Source organism: Amphibalanus amphitrite, unplaced genomic scaffold, assembly GCF_019059575.1.
Source record: "Amphibalanus amphitrite isolate SeventyFive unplaced genomic scaffold, NRLGWU_Aamphi_draft 000793F_arrow, whole genome shotgun sequence".
Lineage (NCBI taxonomy): Eukaryota > Metazoa > Arthropoda > Thecostraca > Balanomorpha > Balanidae > Amphibalanus > Amphibalanus amphitrite.
The window spans coordinates 92,369-113,365 of record NW_024882287.1 but is presented as its reverse complement, the minus strand read 5'-3'; the positions used below and the strand labels follow the sequence as shown (position 1 = coordinate 113,365).

The window sequence follows — 20,997 nt, the reverse complement described above, 5'->3', positions numbered from 1 at the left end:
CAGCGACCAGCGGTCACCGGCCCACCAGATGGCGGGCAGGTCAGCAGTGCGGCGCGCACCGGGTGCTCGCGGCGCGGCCGCCAGTAGCAGACGGCAGGCGGGGGCGGCGGCGCACCGTCCGGCGGCCGACGAGTGTCCCCGGGAAGACTCAGCGGCGCGCGCGCTGCCAGCCCGCCACGGACCGCCGCCATGTGTGAGGTGCACGCGCCGCTGGCCAGTGTGCCGATGGTGCAGCCGGGCCCGTCGGTGGCCTGGAGACCGGGGCCCGACCGCAAACCGGGCCTGCTGTCCCTCACTGAGGAGCAGTACCGCGCCCTGGTGCTCCAGGAGCCCTTCGAGCAGCACTACAGGATACAGGAGACGCCCATCTCTACGTAAGTGCTGCTTCTGTTGTAATGGCAATTCCCATCTGACGAATGTTGAGAGCCTCGACTCCTGTAGTAATGATACTCGTAAATAAGCATGAAATGCCCGTCTCTGGATCTTAAATTGCTCTTAAGATATTCAGAACTCTGATGCGTATCAAGGTTGTGCTAAAGTATCGGCACAACTGTGCAATCTGCGGTTTGCGGATGACCTCAAGCCGGACCCAGGTCACGTCATCCTAAAGTATCATGGCGACGGGCTCTGTGATGCAGGGAGACACGGGGCTTGTGTCATCCGCACCGTCTTAGCGATGGGACGGACAGGGCTCACGTCATCCGCGCAGTGTCACTGAGCTATGAGAGGTGGCGGTTTTAAACGGTACCAACTGTCCCTGCTCTGACCAGCTCTGCACGAGGCCTAAAGCGGACCGATCTGCAGTTCATAAGTACAGGGTGTCCCATAAGTTCGTTCTCACATTATGTTTGCATGTGAAACAGAGTACATTGCGTTTTGGTATATTTATGACCCCTCAATGTGCTCCCCATTTAATAGGCAAACACATGAATACATGCTGCGGCATGCCAACCGGCATGTTTGGCTGCATAGCAGGCTTAAAGTTAACCCAGACTGACTTGACATGCGCCGTGAGCTCCTCGAGGCTGGAACAGCGCTACGCTTCAACGAGCCTCAACTTCAGCATAACCAACAAATTTTTATGAAATTTTGATCCGATGAGGTGCCTGGCATGTGATCTTGCCACAAACACCTGTCACAGTCTCCTTGCACCGCTTTTAAGCTTTGCTTGACCTGTGCACTGATGCACTGTCTTGCCTGAAGATGGGCCTACGACCTCCCGGATGCCATTTTCTCCTCTATAAATGTGTTCATACTCGCGGTTCGAGTTCAGCTTGAGGGCTGAAATTCCTCCTAGATGTTCTTGGAAAAGCATTCTGCTTCCCAAAACTGTTTCCGGGTTGCCACTTGTAACTTGATCAACTCCAGAACGCCTATAACCCCACAACACAGTGACCCTGGCCTTTTGCATAGGAACATAACGGGACGAAATGAAGGCCTCCTCCTTCGCCCTTATGGGGTTGTTTTCGGGTTTGGACGGGTGTTTCATCTCGAACGTGGACTAGTTAGTCCAGATGACCTGGTTGATGTCATCAGCCCTCTAGTTTTGTTTAGCCTCAGGGCTCAGGCATAACGAAACTCATGTTTGGCCATTTTAAGACGTTTTTGACTGTTTTGAGCCCTCCGGTAAGCAAAGCTTAAGTCACCTTGAGTTATGTACCCCGAAAGAACACTCTTAGACAGCTGGTAATCCATCCTGAAAAGTCTGTTTACCAACTTTCTAACCCTTTGACCTTTTTGATGGCCACTTTGGCGCCACACAGTTTTGGCCACTTGGCTCATTCCTGAGGGCTGGCTAGAAAGAGGATAAACTTGCAGTTATTGACTCCCAACAAATCATCGGCGTCACTTGCTGACTGTGCGTCCAGTTAGCGATGGATATTGGCTACAGACTGGTAGGCCTCAATCACCCTCAATCGTCGCGAATGGTCACGTGCTGACTAAATACTGAGACGTACCCGTATCGGAGACCTCTATGTTGCGGCGTTAGCCGTCTCTGTAGGAAGCGGGCTCTCTAGCAAAAACTATTTTGTCTACAGAAATTAGCTACTGTGGAGCATATTTCTACCAGCCATGGCAACCATGTAAGCTCAGTTACGAACCAATTTCAGCGTGCCTTTAAGCAAGAAAGCCTAAAAACGTAAAATTTAGGTGAGAACGAACTCATGGGACACCCTGTAGGTCGGAAAAAGTATAACGTCTGGTCTCTTGGGACCTTTGTGCGCTTTGCGATATTCCAGTTCTGAATCGGTTGGTGAATTGGTTGGGAATAGATTATACTTCACCTATAGGTACAGTGTGTTTACCGTCGTAGTCAACCTTAGTCACCCCTTAGCATACACAAAACGCTTGCGAATGCAGCGGGCCATTAGAACTATGACCCTTTTAGATCTAAGAGGCCCGTGTGCTCAAGCGATGTCTAAATGTGATTGTGAACCCGTCCCCCGCTCAACAGCAGTGGTTCAGCGTCATGAGCTATCCCCCTTCCCATAAAAAGGCATATGTAATCTTAAAAAAGGTTCCTTTGAGCATGGGATCCGCCAGTACTCTGCTTATTGAGAATATTTAAACACCGAATGATCTTTAAGTGGCTTCGGTGAGATCACTAACCTAAAATGGCAGTGCCATTTGAGTGCAACTGTCATATTTTCGCGCGTAATGCGGAAACGTTATATAAGAGAGCAACGCAAAGTCTTTCAAAGCATTGCCATTTGACATAGCAGATTATTTTCATTTTACGTTTTACTATCGGTCGGTGCTTCGAGGCTCAGCACAATGCCGCTTTTCCACTAGAGTAAAGGGATCTCATTTCCATGGCATAACCTGCATGTGCATGCCGGAATTATCGATATAGCTAACATGCCCCAGCTATACGCTACGGATTCCTGAACCCTGGCAGCTGAAGTTCGACTGGATCATAAACCGAGTCCCATTTCTGTGAAATGACCCGGACATGCACTCGTGAGGCATCGGTACACCACCATACCTCAGGTATGCGCTGTGGATTTCTGCCGGTTCTGACCCGCCTGGTGAAGCCCCTCGGCTGCTGACGGGTACTGTCAGAGGCACTGGAGGCCGCCCGGCAGACACGCGTGTCGGCGGCCCCCGCGCGCCGGCCGCCCGGCCGCCGCTCCGTCGGCCGTATATGGGCGCGATCGGTCGGCGGAGCGGCGCCGAGGCGCAGTTTTCGGCCGGCCCGCCGTCTGCCGGCGCATATTCAGCACCGCTGGTGACACTGACTGGCCGCCGAACAAGGCCGTCTGGCGGGCGAGGTCGCTCACAGGGCGGGAGAGATGTGCTTCCCAGGCTGAGTCATCAACACTAAATGTATAATGTTTTGATTTGCGGCATCTAATGCATGAAAAGTATAATCCACAATCCGTAAAATAATGTTATTCAATGTGTAACATGCACAAAAACAGCGATCTGTGCAGCGCAAGCATTCAACAGTGCATCGCGACACGAAAAATTTGAATTCGATGATCTAGAGATAGAGACCAGAGACGTTAGCGGCTAGAGACTGCAACACTCCACAAGCCGCTAACGCCATGCTATGAAGACTGCGATTACACACAGCACTAACACCACACTTTGAAGACTGCAGCATATAACATAGAACGGTAACAGCATTCTAAAGCATGGAACGGCATTTGTTGATTTGGAGACTGCAACGCCCCACAAGCCGCTAACGCCATTTTATGGAGACTGCAATAAGGCAGACAGCACTAGCACCACACTTTGGAGTTAGGAGACTGCAGTATAGCATAGAACGGTAGCACCGCTCTATAGCATCAAACGGTATCAACGAACAGGAGTCAGTCAGCTTTGGTTGACTTGGAGACTGCAACGCCCCACAAGCCGCTAACGCCACGCTATGGAGACTGCAATAACGCATACAACAGTAGCACCACATGTCGGAGACTGCAGTATAGCATAAGAAGCTAACACCAAAGCGTGGAAACTGCAGTGAGGCATTAGATGGTAGCTTGGTAGCCTAGCCATGAATTGGATGTGTCTGTTCAGTATCCAGTGAACAATATCTTTCTAGTTGAGGTTTATTTGCCATTGGGTCTACAGTGCAGGGATATTTCTATCTCGCACTCCTCTGAGATGCAAAGATAAGAATTTGTTATCTCTGCATCTCTCTGAGATGCAAAGATAAGGTCTCGAGGGTTCATAGCCAAAAATCAAGAGTTCAACTGATGATGGGTCAATAACCGAACGGCATTTTTAATGGCTGTTTATGTATGAAACTTATGAAATAAAAACGTACTACTCTAAATCTTTTTTTTTTACATAGATGAATACATTTAAATATAATATTTAATTGATTAGAAATAAACCTCAACATAACTAGAAAGATATAGGATTCCTCATGGCTCACTCGTGGAAGATCGGATATCTTTTCCTCGCGTGTTACAGAAAAACCTCGCTCCTTCGTCGCTCGGTTTTTCAGTAACCCGCTTGGAAAAGATATCCTTATCTTCCACTCGGAGCCATGAAGAATCCTCTATATCCAAGCCTCACACTGTATTGAACATTACTATATTGGAGTACGAAGTTCTTGTTTTCCTGAACATGCGATTTTATCTTGAGCTCCAGCGGCTAGAACTGAAAAAGGCGAGGACTTGTGATGCAAGCAGAAGGCCCACGATAATTTTTACGATTAGTTTCAATGCCACCCAGCATTAGATGAATCAAAAAGGCAGCGCTTACGTGTGTGTTTGCGTGTAATCCGATTTGCCGATCAGAGTCTCGGACACCCATTCAATTTTCACCACAAGGAAAATGCCACAGCGTTCTCAGGTTCATTTACGACGTACAAAAAGTCGGCAGGAAGCGACAAATTTGGTGACTGCTCTTAGCGATGCTGTCATTGTGTACGGCATAATGGAACATCGCTGTACAACATCATGGGCCTTACGTTATCGAACATTAATCAAAGACGACCGACCGCTGACTGTCGACCACACATCTGGCCCGGACAATTGACCCTAATCACCCGCTGTCGTGCCCGAATGGAGCGCGACTCACCGACCCGCCTCGCGCTGCTGTGTCAGAGTCCGTCAGCGACTCCTGGCTCTCAGGTCACCTGGTCGGTAGTTCAGCGGGCGTCGGCCAGCCTCGGCCAGCCGGGGCCGGACCCAGAGTCGTGGGCGGGGGCGGGGGCGGCCGCCGGACCGCCATTCAGCGGCCAGGCTCGTGGGCGGCCGAGGCCGGCTCCGGTGCCAGCCTCGGCTGCGGTCTGAGTGAAGCCTGGGTGAAGGAGGCTGTGTGAATATTGCGGCAGACTGCACATCGTTGACGTGGAATGTGTGTGGATTGGGTGACTGCTTGGTACGGGTTAGGTGCAGGCTGAGTGTAATGTCTTCTCGCATGACGAATCTCTCTGAAATAAGCCTCCAGTCATTGACGTTAAACTTTTTCAAGGTAAATGATTCACATAGTTATATGCGGTACAACATTTTTTTTTTAGCATGGATTACTCTTCACTTTCATATCTTCAGTTTTATATTCGTCTGTGAGACACAAACAAACGTGAACGATGAACAAATGTGAACAAACATGAACAAGAATTTTCACGAATTAAAGAGAGACGAAGCTGTGGTCAAAACAGGGGCAATCCCATCGTTCAATGATACAGCTTCGTACTGTTGCGGTCCAGTCCGGTCCAGAGGCAGCTGGTTCAGTCCAGTCCAGCCTGCAGTCCATTCCAACCCCACTGAGGCCCCTCGTGTCAGTGTGAGTCGCGTCACACCGACCAGAACCCTTGCTGCAGAGGCCGGTTTGGACGTGTCTCCACTGATTCCGTCTGATTGCTAATTAACAGCGCCGCCTGACCGCCTGTTCAACGACAATGACGTAAAGTTTTATGCGATAAGGATACGATGCGTAGTTCTCTAATCACTACATCATCGCAGTTGCAAGAGCTCTGGCGTATCTTTTATGCGATTCAAACAGGATAACGCAGGTTATCAGCGGAACGGGTGCAAAACACAGATAATCCAGCGATTTTAGCGTAACATGTCCATTTTAATTCGACGAGAAGGACGTTCACATACCTACCTACTTCAGCAGCTTTTGCATTGCTCAGCAGTTAACGACAAGACGGCAGGTACCGTTGTTTTTTATTACTCACAACTGCCCTTGACACGCGGATGTAATTTTCCTGTGATACGTATCTGCGTAACAAGTTGAGCCAGGCGGGTGGCTGGCAGTGGACCGGTCTCAGCAGGTCATCAGCGCTCGCTGACACGCCCCATCAGCGCTCTGACACGCCCTATCAAAGCTCGGACACGCCCTGTCGTGGTGCCGACACGCCCGTCAGCTGATTGAAGTCGCACGCGGCTCGGTGCCGGTAGCGGCGCCGTCACTGATCGACGGATCGATACCGGTCAGAGCTGATTGGAGCCGCGCCGGCTAGACGGAGGTGCCCGTCTAACTCACAGACCGGGGCTGCACAGTACACACTGAGATAGCCATACGGCACAGAAGGGGATGTCTTCACCGGCCCGGCATGGTGTTTGAATTGTAATCGGCATACTCTCGGTGTTCAGGTTTGGATAAAGGTATAATTCGGTTGGTGTCATTTCAATGCTGACTCATAATTGAACACGTCATCAACTGCTTGAGTTGGTGGTAAGTCAGAAGCTATATAACCTGTTGGTTGCTGGCCGGCTAACCATGGCAACTAAAGTCATAACGACTAGCCACATATACGGTTTCGTTGGCGCTTCACTTAGGTTTGGAATTTCCTGGATTGAAAACCACAGTCAAAATCACAAACCAACAATGCCCATACCTACCCATGTCAGGACAGTCACCACAGCCCGCTCCATGTCACCATTCTGCACCCATACGGCCTTAGTCCTCCCGGCTCCCAGTTACTCCCATGATGCCAATTTCCTCCCTTATCTGGGTTAACACCCCTTGCAGTCACAGTCCTCTCTGCAGTTCTATTCCCTGCCGCTGCCGTCTCTGTCGCCGCGCTACGGTGTCACATTTTCACCGACTGGTGACTGTGGTGCCAAAAGGCGCCGTCTCCCGACCCGACTGCCTTCGTCGTGCCCTAGAGTCCGCATGGTAATCAACCCCACCATATTAGAAAGATGAAATGCAAAGCATTGCGGCGGCGGGACCAGGGCTGCTTCATAAAGCAGCTACAGAGAACTTATGCCAGTGCGTAGATGATTTATGAACCAATCTTATTGATTCCGAATGCTAGAATGCTGTCTAAAACGCTGAACCACCAGACGTTACACATGTCCTCCATGTCATTGTACGCATAGGTTTATGCGAATGTGTCATAGCTGACAGCTGGGCCCCGAATAACCATTATTTAGCATCAATTATCACAAACGTGAATTTTTATTTTGTTTCTTTGGCTATAAACCTATTCTGACGCACCACTTAAATGTAATTCATTGTTCTATTACGATGCAGATATATGTGCATGCTCTCATTCTATGGAGAAACATCTCAAGGGAACTCTACTTCATGGCTACTTAATTAGAGTGCGGAGCCGAGCAAACGTCCTTCATACCGTCCTTGCCTGTATTGTGTATACCCGATCCCTACCATTGGACGACCCCATCACAACCGTAGTCTCTGATCGTCAAGTGCAGAGGGTCGGACAAGACACCTCTCCCGCTTGAGCACCTCAGGTCATGCACGTGGCCTCCCCATCATCACTGGGCCTCCCCTCAGCACGGACAATCACGTTCCCATCGGAACATGATCCGCCTGGGTATAGGTGTCGTGTGACTGATGTCGGGAAGTGTCGTGTAAACGCCTGCCGATAGGGCCACCAGGGTGGTCCGGACCCGATCAGCGGGCTGAGCCCGACGACAGATCCGAGAGGCACCGGAGCAGCACGAACTGCTGGTCGGTCAGGGCGGGTTTCGGTCGGTCCAGGGCGGGTTTCGGTCAGTCCAGGGCGGATGTCGGTCGGCGCCATTGAACGACAGGCCGATTTGGGAGGCTTCCAAGTGGTCCAGCCCAGGCAGACGACCAGTTCCATTGAGCTGCGGCTCGCTGGGCCCGGCAGAGGTGGCCGACAGGCCGGATCGTGGACGGGACTGGTCGGTCGGCACTACCGATGACAGGCTCGATATTCAAAGGAGCGGCCGCCGAGTCGGCTCGCTGGTGACTGCAGCGCGGCAGAGGGAGCGCGGACCCTCTGCGCGGAGTCACCAGTACCTGTCAGCATGCAGAGATGACGGACCATGGAGGGACTGACGGGGCGGGGATGACAGACTAGGTATAGAGAGGGAGTGGCAGGATGGATATGCCGGTCATAGGGGGATTCACAGGCGCAGTTGTCAGTGCTTATGGGGAGAGATTGGCCTGCTCAGACACATGAGTCTGTGACTAGCTACAAGAAGTCGTTCATCCAACGATCGAAAATTTACATGCATGGAGAAGGCAATAACTCCAAGGTTGTCAGCACTTCAGCTTTTTTAATCGATTCGGTGGTCCTTTGTTTTGTATTGTTGACCACCTCGTGGTGAGCCACGTGCGTCGATGGATGGCATACACGGCCGCATGTGTGCATCCTTGAATACTATTCAGGGCAATAAATCACGATTACGGCAACACATGCATCCGGTGTTGAATTTAAAAACGCTTATCACTGTCAATGTTGATCCCTGTGAACGTCAGTAAAAAAGTAGTCGGCTATAAAACACGCAATCGGTCCCTATCTCACCGAGACTGTGTGCGTCAGCCGCTCACAAATGGAGGCGGATGTCCACCGGCTCTATCAGTCATCGTATCGCCAGCTATACAGGTAGGCGGCGTGACTGACATATCATATAATAAGGCATCAATTACACTCAATCACAGCCACTTAAAGTCCGTTTGTCGTGCATACAGTATCAGACGGCTGCGTGTTAAATCATGCGGCACCTGCAATTGGTATCGAGAGATGAAATTGAGGAAGGCTTCATATTGATATACGGAAATTTCTCAAAGGTACTGATACTCCATGCACCCAATACTCAATGACCAATATTTTAATGTTGGCATTGTGTGTACCCTCCCCTTGCGGTGACCTTTGCTGTGATGCGTTGGGTTGCCACGGAGCCCGTCCTGGCCCACTACCATGAGCTCTATGTACACAGACGCTATGGGTTTTACCACTGAGCTGCTCCCGTCCCCACCTCGGTGGCGACTGGTGCAGAGTTCAGGTGCTGTATTATTCAACTGACCACCCGGCGCTTGTTACCAGCCGCCGTTGTCCCCACACAGCCCGATATGGCTGCTGGTGTCCCTCCTCAAACGGCGATATGCCCCTGAGAGTGGACTGCAGGCACTTTGGACAGGTTCTCAATGCTGACATTGAAGTGTGGCATCGGCAGCTGGATGATCTCATCCCAAATCCACATTCCTACGGCTGATTATCATACGAGTACACAAATGAGTCGCCTGGCAGCTGATATTAGTGTCCAGTGAAGTGATTTATAGATATGTTATAGCCGGTGGCATTTTATGAAACTTGTTTTTGGTCAGGTTGTTCTCCACTACATGAAAATCAGTTAATGATGTGTGTGTCGTATGTATATGTATACGAACTATGGACCGAGCTCGTACGAGCTCGTAGCGGGCAGCATATAAGCTCGTATGCCGCCCGCTTATAGATAGATGGGTGATTGCTATTTATCATTAAAGTATTTTTCACCCGATAGTAACGAACATAGTACTCGTAATGTTGATTGTCTGGAGACAATTAACTGTCACATATAGGTACAGTGTACGTTTAGTGGTCGCACCACGTCTTGCTGTGAAAATCAATAAGCATGGCCGTGTCTTTAAGCTTCTTATCCCTATCCATGGAGGCCAGGGCTAAAATGGACCGTCGTACTGTTACCGATCAGGCTTCAGTAGATTCTGGTTAAGCGCGATGACGCCGTAGGCATCATGCTAGATTTGAGCTAGGTCTAATTCTGTCTCATTCGGCCTAAATTTGCCAAATTCTGAGCGGCTATCATTCTGACTGTGCATTTTATTCACCTCCTCCGTGTCTGCGTTCTCCGGCAGCGGCCAGTGGGCCAGCGTGTACAAGTGTCTGGAGCTCAGCTCGGGCCACCATTTCGCTGCCAAGTTCTGCAGCAAGACGCGACTGGGCGTCGACTCGCGGCGCGAGATCCTGCACGAGGTGGCCGCCATGTATCAGGCGCGCGGCTGTGGCCGCGTGGTGCGGCTGCACCAGGTCTTCGAGACGCCGCACCAGTTCATCCTCGTCATGGAATTGTGAGTCGCACCAATTGAGACCACCGGTGGTCACCCCGCCAGCGCAGCCTTAGTCGACTGATGATTTAAAGGTTACCTTTGATTACCTACTACACTCTTGAACTGAGAGTCAAAGCTGTCTTTCATCGCTGTGTTATAAGCCGGCGCATTAAAAAGCTCCAAGGATAATAAGCGAGCATTCATGCATGTGCCATATCACTGAGCACACCCAAATTAGGTGTGCTCTTCATCAGGGGCGATTGAGCTTTGAGCGAAATTGGCACATATTTCCTCTAGCTGCTATTGGTCGAGTTCCGGAGACCATGGACGGACCAATCTATCAAAGTCATCTGCAGAGCCCCGTCACTGGCCGGCTGAACTCCTATATGGGGGCAGGGCCGCACGGCAGTCTGCACGGCTCGCCGGGCGGCTCAGACAAAGCGTCTCGATACGGGCTCCGGGGAAGACGTCACGCGAGCTGACCTGTGAGCTAGGCAGCTCTGTGGTTGCGTGCAAGAAAGGACCTGCTGTAGTCAATGAATGGTAGACGAAGGTCTGCTATATGAAACCCCCTGTGGACAGAGGAAGCTCTCTAGAACCGCTGTTAACAGGAAAACCTCCACCATGCTTTGTCGCAACCACCAATGGCCATGAAGATTTTCGATCGCATTATAATGGACTGGGTCCGTAGTAACACGTTTAACACGTGACTTAATTCAACCCTTCCCAAAATAACGCAGTCGTTTTCCTGTCTCAGTGTGGTTGAAAACAAAGCAAGTGTCTACCGAAATAGTACCGATCCCAGGAGAGTGGACAGCTACTCATTCATAGCCCGTTTCAATCACCTGATATGGATCGTGTTTCATCGGTCTCAAACGAATGGCCCCATTAGCAATGGAAATGTAATGAATCGATGCCATTACCACACAGGCAGGTAGTAGCCTGGAATGGCCGCGGGAAACGTTTCAGGTGTCCTTAATTGACAGCGTAGTGGTTTTGTGAGCACCAAAGTGGGCATGTGTACTCATTACTATCGGCTAACATAAAATCGCTTCACGCTTGTGCGTTCTAGTCCCTGCTAGAGTGCTCATCAAGGATTCAAATGCTACGTTTCGTTGCGAATCATATTGACAAAATGATATTCCCATAGGCCATTATAGCCAGCAATATTATGTAGTCCGCTGTCAAAATATCACTAACTATGAGGCGCAGCACTCGTATTAAAACCATAATTAAAACATATAATTTGTTATTTGCTTGTCTTCTCTACCGCACTACACGCTTTAACGGTATTATGATGGTGGTCCCAGAAAACATCACTTCACTGTGGCTTCCTGCAGAGGCGGCGGCGGCGACCTGCAGGGAGTGCTGGACGACGACCAGGTGCCCTACGAGCCGGACGTGGTGCGCTTCATCTCCAACCTGCTGGAGGGCCTGGCCTTCCTCCACGACAGAAACATCGCTCACCTCGACATCAAGGTGCGCCGTGCGGGAGAAATTTAGTCAGGCGTTTATAACAGTTGTTATTAAAAGTGACCAATTTACAGGGTGATCGAAAAAAGTGTCACCCCTAACTTAAAATCTACATAACTCGCGACTGGTAGGTCGGATGACTTCGCGCCAGGCAGCATCGAAAAGAGCAGGCAATTTCTTTTCAATTGAATGTATTCATGATTGTTTTCGATTCCAAATCATGTCCCCATGGGCTCAAAAACCAGTCAATGTGCGGCTTTCACGTGAAACGAAATTCACCGAACGGGATCGGACACCGCTGAACGAGAACAATGAGTATCATAGCTCAGCATGACACACACCTTTACACATTACATATGGAGTGTATGTTGTTCACTGCAAACTGTTTCTCAGCTGACCTTAGACTCGTCTTCACTCGAAGTCGAGTCGGTCCTCGAACCGACCGTCACCGCAGGCGATGCACGCCTCCAGGCGTTTTGGGAAGGCCTCGATTGCCTTTATCACCTGACGCTGGGAGATCTTAGCCCAACACACCTGCAGCCGCTCTCTCAGGTGGTCTAGATCACGGATCTTCACGCCGCGGTACACGAGCCTCTGCAGTTCTCCCCATACGAAAAAATGCGTAAACCTTCTTTTCCTTGCGTAACTGCTTGATCAGTATCAGATCTTCCTTGCAAACATGCGGCCTCATTATTCACAAATTCGCCGGTAACTAGCGAAACATTGAGACAACCTGCACTACCGGATTATCAATTTTATGCAGCGGTAACCATGGAACAGTAAAGAAAAATGCTCACGTGAGCTGTCAGATCAAAAACTCTGTCAAAAGTACAAATTTGCACAACCAAACTTTTGAACACGCCAAATTGCGTCCTTAACATACTTTTTGAAAAGCTACATCTTCGTTTGCGGCATAAACCATGCATATTTACATCCATTCGAAAGGAAATTGTATGCTCTTTCCAATGCTGCCTGGCGCAAAGTCGTACGACCAACCAATCGCGAGTTATATGGCTTTTAAATTAGGGGTGACACTTTTTTTCGATCACCCTGTATAATGAAAAGTGCTAATTTTATACATGAATTATACACACATAACGCAAAAAAGACCAGAACAATTCTTACTTCTAACTCCTAAATGAAGAGACAGATAGCAAAAAATAAATATAAAGATTTTAAGATGACTAACTACATGATTGAATACGATTAGCTGAACGAATATTTGTATGAATGAAGGAAGAAACGAACGAACGAACGAGTAAATGAACAAACGAACAAACGAACGTACGAATGAATGAATGAATGAATGAATGAATGAATGAATGAATGAATGAATGGATGAGTGAATGAATATGATTGACGCAGTCGGCTGTAGCCTGTGAAAAGAAGAACTATGCACACATAAAATATGAAATTTTGATTGAATGAATGATAGCCAAAAGAAAAAGGTAAAAGTTACAAAAGGTAGAATAGTTGGAGAACAGTTGTTTTTTTCAGGAAGAGACATGGATGTACCTTTCAAGACTGGGTCTAATTGACGAGCAAATTAGGCGCAACGTGCATACTTGAATGATTTCCGTATTATATTATACTGATGCTTGTTTTCAGCCTCAGAACCTGGTGATGACGGGAGCGTTTCCCGATTGCGACATCAAGCTGTGTGACCTGGAGATATCCCGGGTCATATCGGCCGGTCAAGAGATCAGGGAGATGCTCGGCACACCAGACTACGTCTGTAAGTTCAAAATGTATAGTTTGTACTGGATCCCCAAACTATGGACCGAACCTATCAAACGCTGCGTATAAAGCTGACCGAAACGACCCGACCCACAGCACTCAGCTCACCAGCAGACTGCTGCTCTCCCATCTTACTCCCGAGGGTCTGCCTGGGGCAATGCGGTACCTGGGTGTTCGCGCCAGGGGAATGCATTTACGTACATTCACATGGATGTGCTTCTACACAATCCTTTTACGCGACATCCGCCTTCCTTACCGGGGCATCTGTCCGTGTTTGTATTTGAAATACAGTGACTCAGACATTTGATATGCAACTCATGACACCGCACCACTGATAACATACCCGGGCTCCACTAAAACGCCCTGAACTGGGGATTCGGAATGTCATGCATGTTATCCTGATGCGCGGCACAATGATTTCTCATGAATCATGTATGCGTTAACTTGTTTCTCCAAGGCTGCTGCAGAGGCGGTTTGAATCAGAGTCGCCATTTGGGTGGGCTGGCTACATTAGCACTGACTGAAACTCCTCTTTCAGCGCCGGAAATTCTCCGTTTCGACCCTGTCACACTGGCCGCGGATATGTGGTGAGTAGCCGCCGTCTTCCACGTTTTCATTTTTTCTATACCTAAGTGGCATTCAAGTGATATAAATATGATATCAAGCTCCCAGTTAAGATTTTTTTTAACTCAATGACGGTCGCTGGATGCCTGCAATTGTTTTATCTGCCAAAGAACCACACTAAAAAGCTGCTTTGAGGAGTGCGACGACTAAGTACAGCATTCATGCATTTCGGGCACGTACACCCATAGTTGATGGATGAGCGGCTTGTGCCGGCGCGCACATCCGCCTCGACTAGTCTATCATTTACCGAGCCGGTGTTTCCTAACGTGCCGGCGGTTACCTGACACGTGAGAGCGCCGCCTCGGAGCCGTTTTTACCGGTGTGGAGTGGCCATGAAGGTCGCCGCGGCCCCGCCGGCCCCTCTGTTTGTGTCCATCTCTGACAGTGGCCGGACCACCCCCGCGCCGTGCTGAGAGCCCTTCCTCGCCGCCGCACGCATCTCCGTGTGACTTGGCTTATAGCCCCACGCGGATCAGGTGACGCGGCCCCGTCTCAGCACGCTTACTTCGCGGCTTGAGTACCATTGCTGAGGCGTGAAGTAGTTAGAAAGGCCTGTCGTGAGTACCTATAGGTTTTAAATGTATAATTAGATGCTGAGTCATAATGATAAGGGAGCAATGAAAGATGCTCACTGAATAGAAGTAAACAGAATTCGTCGAAAAGAATGCGATAAATATACTTTCTGAACTAAAAAGTGTTTTCGTTTGGAACAATTTTTATCATTAAATTCTTCGTTTCAGAACAAGTATACAACACATGTTTATGAATCACCTGTTTATGAAACACATGTTTATGTTTATCAATTGGCTTTAATATCAACGCAAGCTTATGAATCGAGGATTTAACATCAAAGTTAGGTCAACGCACGAATTTCCTCACTGGCGTTTTCACAGTGTTGTGAAGACGTCTTCCGTCGACAGGGCTACCGGCCCTCGCTGTCGGTCCACCATATATCATCGCTGCAGGTCCCGACAGCCAGGACCAGCTCAATTACCGATCTAATCATAGCTAAAAGGCACAACACGACCGCCAAAATCAGGGCGGCCGGGGCGCCCTGATAAATGGCATGACCAAACGCTAATTTGAATAACCACTATAGGGCGGTGATAAATGGAGGGTGCTACCCGGAACATGAATGATGAACTGCCAAGCCGTAATGTGGTCTCCGCTGAGAGGTTGATAGTGCCGGCCGACGAAAATCCATGTTTATGATCTGTGCAGTGTGCAACAATAATTTATAGATTGGAAAATCTGCTGCTTCAGTCACAATAATGCTGTCCAGATTCAATCCTCGTTGAATGCAATGGGTTTAGCAGCAACCGCAGGTATCGTTACCAGGTCAGCAGGCAGCAGCTGCAGTGGCCCACGGTAACCAACGCATACATTTCGCCGGGATCCGTCCTGAAATAGCAAGGACCGTGAGTCTTTAGTCGGTCCACTGTGGATCGGGCGTGGGTCCAGGTGCCAGTCGGTCGGCCCACGCGCATCTCACCGAACTGTAAACCGGCGCCGAAAGGTCGAGCTGAAGACGGGGAGACGCCCCTCACCGGCGACAAGGCCACCGGAACCGACACGAGGGTGGCGGTCAGATCGGGGCGAGGTGACAGGCGGGGCTGGGACCAAGAACGGAGATAGATAATCTATGTACATATTTTCATCGCTGTTGAGTGCCGTGTATTTGTGCCCCAGGTTAACATATATCCCTCTTATGTTGCTGTGTCTCCAATCCCATGCAGTTTACAATAACATCATTGCCTTCCTGTCCCCAGGTCTGTGGGTGTGCTGGCCTACGTGCTACTGACGGGCTTCACGCCGTTCGGAGGGGACACTGACGCCGAGACGTTCCGCAACATCGCCAGGGCCGAGCTCGAGTTCCCCGACGAGCTGTTCGAGGACGTGTCGGCTGCCGCCAAGGACTTCATCCGCAGATGTCTGGCCAAAGAGCCGAGGTGAGGTTTCAGAAGGTGCTGACTCAGCGGGGCCCTCCGTGGACCTGGCGATGACGCTTCTCGGTGCGTATCTGACCAGTGTCGCCGCTGTCGGCCGGCCGGGCACTGCTGTCGGCAGCCTTATAGGCCGCTCGGCGCGGACGGCCGCCAGCGAAGGCCATCTGTTAGCCGTTGGTGTTTTGGTAACCGGAGCTGGTTGTTGTACGGCTCGGACGTGCCCACTTCCTCACAAAGGCTGTTTGCAGCTGGCGCGATGAATTGGCCACTCGCTCTGCCGGCTCGCATCACCCGCGTTATCAGCGTCTTCTTGCAAATAGGCGCCCTTTCGCATCAATGTATACAGCACTAAAACGCAAAATAACGCTTGTGCAACGCCCTTTCAATCGTGCATTGCAAGCAACAAGCTTGTGTATATGACAGTCTGTATGAAATTATAGCAAGGAATTCTCCTCCGAAACGGATTTTTTAAATTTCCTAAGTAGCACATAATGTTAATGAGTTTTACGGTACTGGGGATGAATCGATCGTTAATGTGCATTCTAATTAGAAACCTTTACTATAATTGTTCGCTTGGATTCTACTGTCTTTTTCTCAACCACTTATAACCAATCTCAATATATTTTGTTTGAATGTCACATGTCGCCCCACCGCGGCTCAATCGTGCATGCACGATGGACGATATCTTAGCTAATTAGGAAAAAGTAACCGTAATTAGAAAAAGTAACCGTCATTTACATGCGTAAGACCTGCAATACCTATACCGTGCTGCAAATCTGGCGATAAGGAGCCATATCGCTTCAGTCTATTGACATGTAATATCACTTTCGAGCTCCTTGTCAAAGTAATGTAGTGGTAAATCGCAAGGTGAAACCGGCTGGTGTACCAATGTTTCTCATACTCTCTCATTCTCCTTATCAATCGAAATCGACTTGTGACTGTCAGTCGTAGATTCGTGTACGGGACCTCACTGAATGTCGGAACAACAGATGAAAGGGCATAGTGTGAGACTAATTTGGGTGTCGGTCGCGGAAAACGTTTTAGTATGTGGCTGTATGAACTGGCTGTTCCGGTTTGAGAAGGTAGATATTGTATCGGTTTGAATTTGCTGCCACTATACTTCTCAGCTTCGCCATGTGACTACAGTCACTGTTTGACATACGACCCCAGCAAATGTGCCGTATCGTATATGACCGCTTTCTGCATGCCACACGACATCTGACCGCTCATTCTGCCTGTTGCAGGGAACGTCTGACGGCCGGCGAGGCGCTCGCCCACCACTGGCTAGGACCGTCCGCGGCGTCTACCACCGGACCTGCCCTCAGCATCAGTCAGTCGTCTCTGCAGAGCACCGAAGACCTCATCAGTGTCGGAGAGCCGCGCGCCCCGCTGCGGCGCTACATCTCCAAGAGCCGAGAGGCGCTCTCCGTGAGAGTCAGCAGAAGCAACTTCAAGAAGAACATCTCCAAGTCGAGGGAGCGGCTGTGTGATATGAAGTTTGTCAACCTACCGATGCGACCCGACCAGTTTCCGCTCTGCCTGCGGGCGAGTACGTCGGACCTGCCCAGTAACCGTCCTCCCTGGAAGGGCACTGGCTGTGGCGGCCCGATTCCCTCTGCCTCAACGACAGCCATCAACACGTTCAAACTCCGTGACGAGTACCAGAATCAGGTGATGGCCGGTCTGGCGGCCTCCAGTCATCCTCATGAGGGCAGCGGCACCACGTCCCCATCTCCGTTTGTGCGTCACGGAAGCCTGAGAGGCAGGAAGAAGACCTCGACACCGGACGGCAGCAGCACCGACCTCAGGGCGTCCCTGAGGAGGACTCGCAACACCGACAGCGCCATGAACAGGAGGAACAGTAGCCAGGAGGAGGGTAAGACGTCGTCCGACACCGGGAAAAAGAAGGATGGGACGAAGCGCAACCACAGCGCCTCTGAAGCTCCCCTCCATTCGGAGACAGGAAGCACCATGACGAAGTCACCTTTAGTGTCAGTAGCCGAGGATAAGCATGGAAAAGAAGACGTTGAGACGTTTAGCGATGACGACGATGTCTTCACAAGGCTTTATAAGGATTATCGAAAGGACGTTGATCACAAATCGAAACTTATGTCAAGCACAAGCAAACATATCGGGCATAACGACGAAGAAAAAGAAAATCTCCTCAGTGCTACGTCCACTTTTCATGATCAAAAGGGCAAAGTAGAGCTAATTAAGTCACCTGTCTTTCCAAGAAAGCAAAATCATCATGAATTGACTACAGAACCAGCCTGCAAGATTCCAAACGAAGCGTCTACAAGCAACGTTGACAGACCCCAAGATATAAATGTTGACGATCTGAGGGAAAAACTTGGGACGATGCTCATCGACTCCTCAAAGAAGTCAAAGCAAACAAATCATCTGGAGCCTCACAAATCTGCAGATGACCAAGATGGCTTGCAACTTTCAGCCAAGCAAGACCATAGATCGGCGATGCATCATACTGGAGGGTCCATATCGTCCACTGCTAGTAGTGGAGTCTGCCCATCCAGTCCTCGCAGGCAGGTGAGCCCTCGGCGACGTCAGACGCCCTCCTGTTCGCTCCAACAATCGAAGCTGGAGAGGAGGAACACGGTGGACATGCCGCACTCCTCGCCGTCCGCGACTCCGTCGCTGCGTCGTCACGCGTCGCTCGAGAAATCGGACCCGAAGCACCAACCCAGCGCCACGCAGCAGCCCACCACCTGCCATCGAACTCGGGCTGCGGAAGCCGTTCGGCTGGCAGCAATCCTCGACGAGGACGTGGTCTGGGAGCAGACGCAAACGCTTGCACTGCCCACGGCACGCGGCAGGCCCTCCGTGCAGTCCTCTCGCTCGCTGGGCCCGCGCAAGCCCCGGGAGGTCCCTGAGCCAGTCTTTGAGCGATCAACTCTGCAGCGCTCCAGTCTGAGGAGCTCGCTGCGACAGACAAAGCCATCACGGTCAGGCTCTGGTGAGGAAAGCCGCCGGCAGACATCATCCACGGAAGAGCCCGTGCGAGGTCTCCGCAAGTCATCTACGGAAGAGGACATGCGACGCTTGATCTCTCGCGATCATTCAGGTCGTCAGTCAAACGACACACCCAGACAGTTGCAGAAGTCTTCAACAGAAGAGGACATGCGACGACTCTCCTTCATGGAACATACCGGTCGGCGGTCGAACGATACCCACCGCGAGCTGCGCAAGTCCTCGACGGAGTCGGACGTTCGTCGTCTGAGTCGTTCGCCGCCGGACGAGGACGGTCGCCGCCGACTGCGCTCCTCCTCCGACTGGACGAACCGCAGTCTACGCAAGTCCTCCACCGAGGAGGACGTGAGGCGGCTCGGCTACGAGCGACGGCCGGCGCCGGCGCCCCGCAGGAGACCGGTGCCGTTCCTTCGTTCCACCTCACTCACCAGTGACCCGGGTGGCGATCACAGCGACCCGGTCAGTGCCGCCGGCGAGCTGTACAACGTGACCAGCTGGGAGGAGCGCGGTGAGCCGGGCAGCGGGCCGGCGGCGCGAGCCACCGAGCTGCGGCCTGTCACCACGTGTCGGCTGTCGCGCCGGACCCGCGGCCGGTCCGCCCAGCCGACCCCGGCGCCCTCCGCCGCCCGGACGACAGCCGCCCTCAGCCACGACGAGCGTCCCGCCGGCTCTGTGGTCAGCAGCACCGTGTCGCGCGCCGTCAAACGGTTCCAGGCGCTGGCCGACGAGTCTAAACAGCGAGACCCGCCGCTGAAGTCGCCGAGATCCCCTCGGAAGACATCCTCTCCAGTAGTGCAGTCACCATGTGTGACCAGAAAGTGTCCGTCCCCTGCTATGAGGTCACTCAGTCCGCGGGGGAAGTGTGTGTCGGAGCGGGCTACCCGACCTCATGGTCATTAAATATGCCTGCGATTTGAATCATATACCTGCGTGTAACCAAAGGACGTAGACTCGCGTCCGCTCTATCTGTGGAACCCGGTGGAGGTTCGAAGTCGTCCTATCTGGTCATGTGAAGTGATGTTGAACGCATGTGAGCTGTGACGTGTTGTGAGTCGAATGTCTGGTGTTGCGTGAAGGTGCAGCCGTTTGATTAGTGTATTCGAGGGCACTGCTAAACGCCGAATTCAGTCGATGACAGCCACGCACTGGCGCATGCGAACGTCAGCGCTATATGCTGAAAATACCGTGTTTTGCTTATTGTTCACTGTCGCTATCTGTATTTGGTTGCAGAATTACTATGCTGTAAATACGATCACGTGCAATGCTCTACTGTTGAGCAAACGTAATAATTTTACAGTATAGGGACCCGCTTGCGTGCGACAGAATCGTGGATTGACGATGTTCTTTTTAACCCCAATGACTTGATTGTGCTTGTATGATGGTCAATAAAAGTTGACATATTTTTTCACGTTCACGTAGAATTACAAACCCATCATGCTCGATATGTCACAAACATATAGACGGAGCCAATATGGTACATACACCGGTGCTCACCGGTGACCGGTCCTGTTTGTTTTTCCCGACTGATACAAGATGATCAGGGTAGGGGCGTAGAGTCTTAGCCTGATGCGTCATGAGCGACAGCATCTCGACCTCAGAAGCACCACCATTTTCAGTCATCGTTCACCGTGTACGGATCTGATCCGCCAGTATACTCGTAGAGCCGAGGGCTCGGCACCGGGCCCAGCCGTCGGTACTTTTTAGGTGATAATTGCCGATGCCGTCGTCCGATTGATGAAGCCCGATACTCACCTAAAGCAAGCGTTTCGTGCACGCCACTGCTGTAACAGGCCCAATCCAGCATCCGGAATTTTAGCGTCACGTAATACCAGTTATACGTACGAGGACGCACGCAATGCCATCAAATAAGGGTGAACAAGCAGAGGCCTCCTATCACCGGTATCAACAGGTCGGCGACACTAAACCAAAATGCATCACCGGTCCGCTTAGAATCGAAATATGGTGTGGATACATGACATTCAGTATCATCAGTATCGGTTAA

The 20,997-nt window shown here is 50.9% G+C and overlaps 1 protein-coding gene across 1 annotated transcript; it reads left to right on the top strand.

The window, feature by feature from the left end:
• Nucleotides 1–59: 59 nt before the first annotated feature.
• On the top strand, nt 60–20,399 carry LOC122366272 (probable serine/threonine-protein kinase MARK-C). Its single transcript, XM_043338325.1, has 7 exons — nt 60–374; nt 10,039–10,251; nt 11,571–11,709; nt 13,312–13,438; nt 13,979–14,027; nt 15,834–16,013; nt 17,255–20,399. Exons 1-7 carry the CDS (start codon nt 190–192, stop codon nt 19,893–19,895), a joined length of 3,534 nt encoding a protein of 1,177 aa, XP_043194260.1. The 5' UTR covers nt 60–189; the 3' UTR covers nt 19,896–20,399.
• The last annotated feature ends 598 nt before the right edge of the window (nt 20,400–20,997 follow it).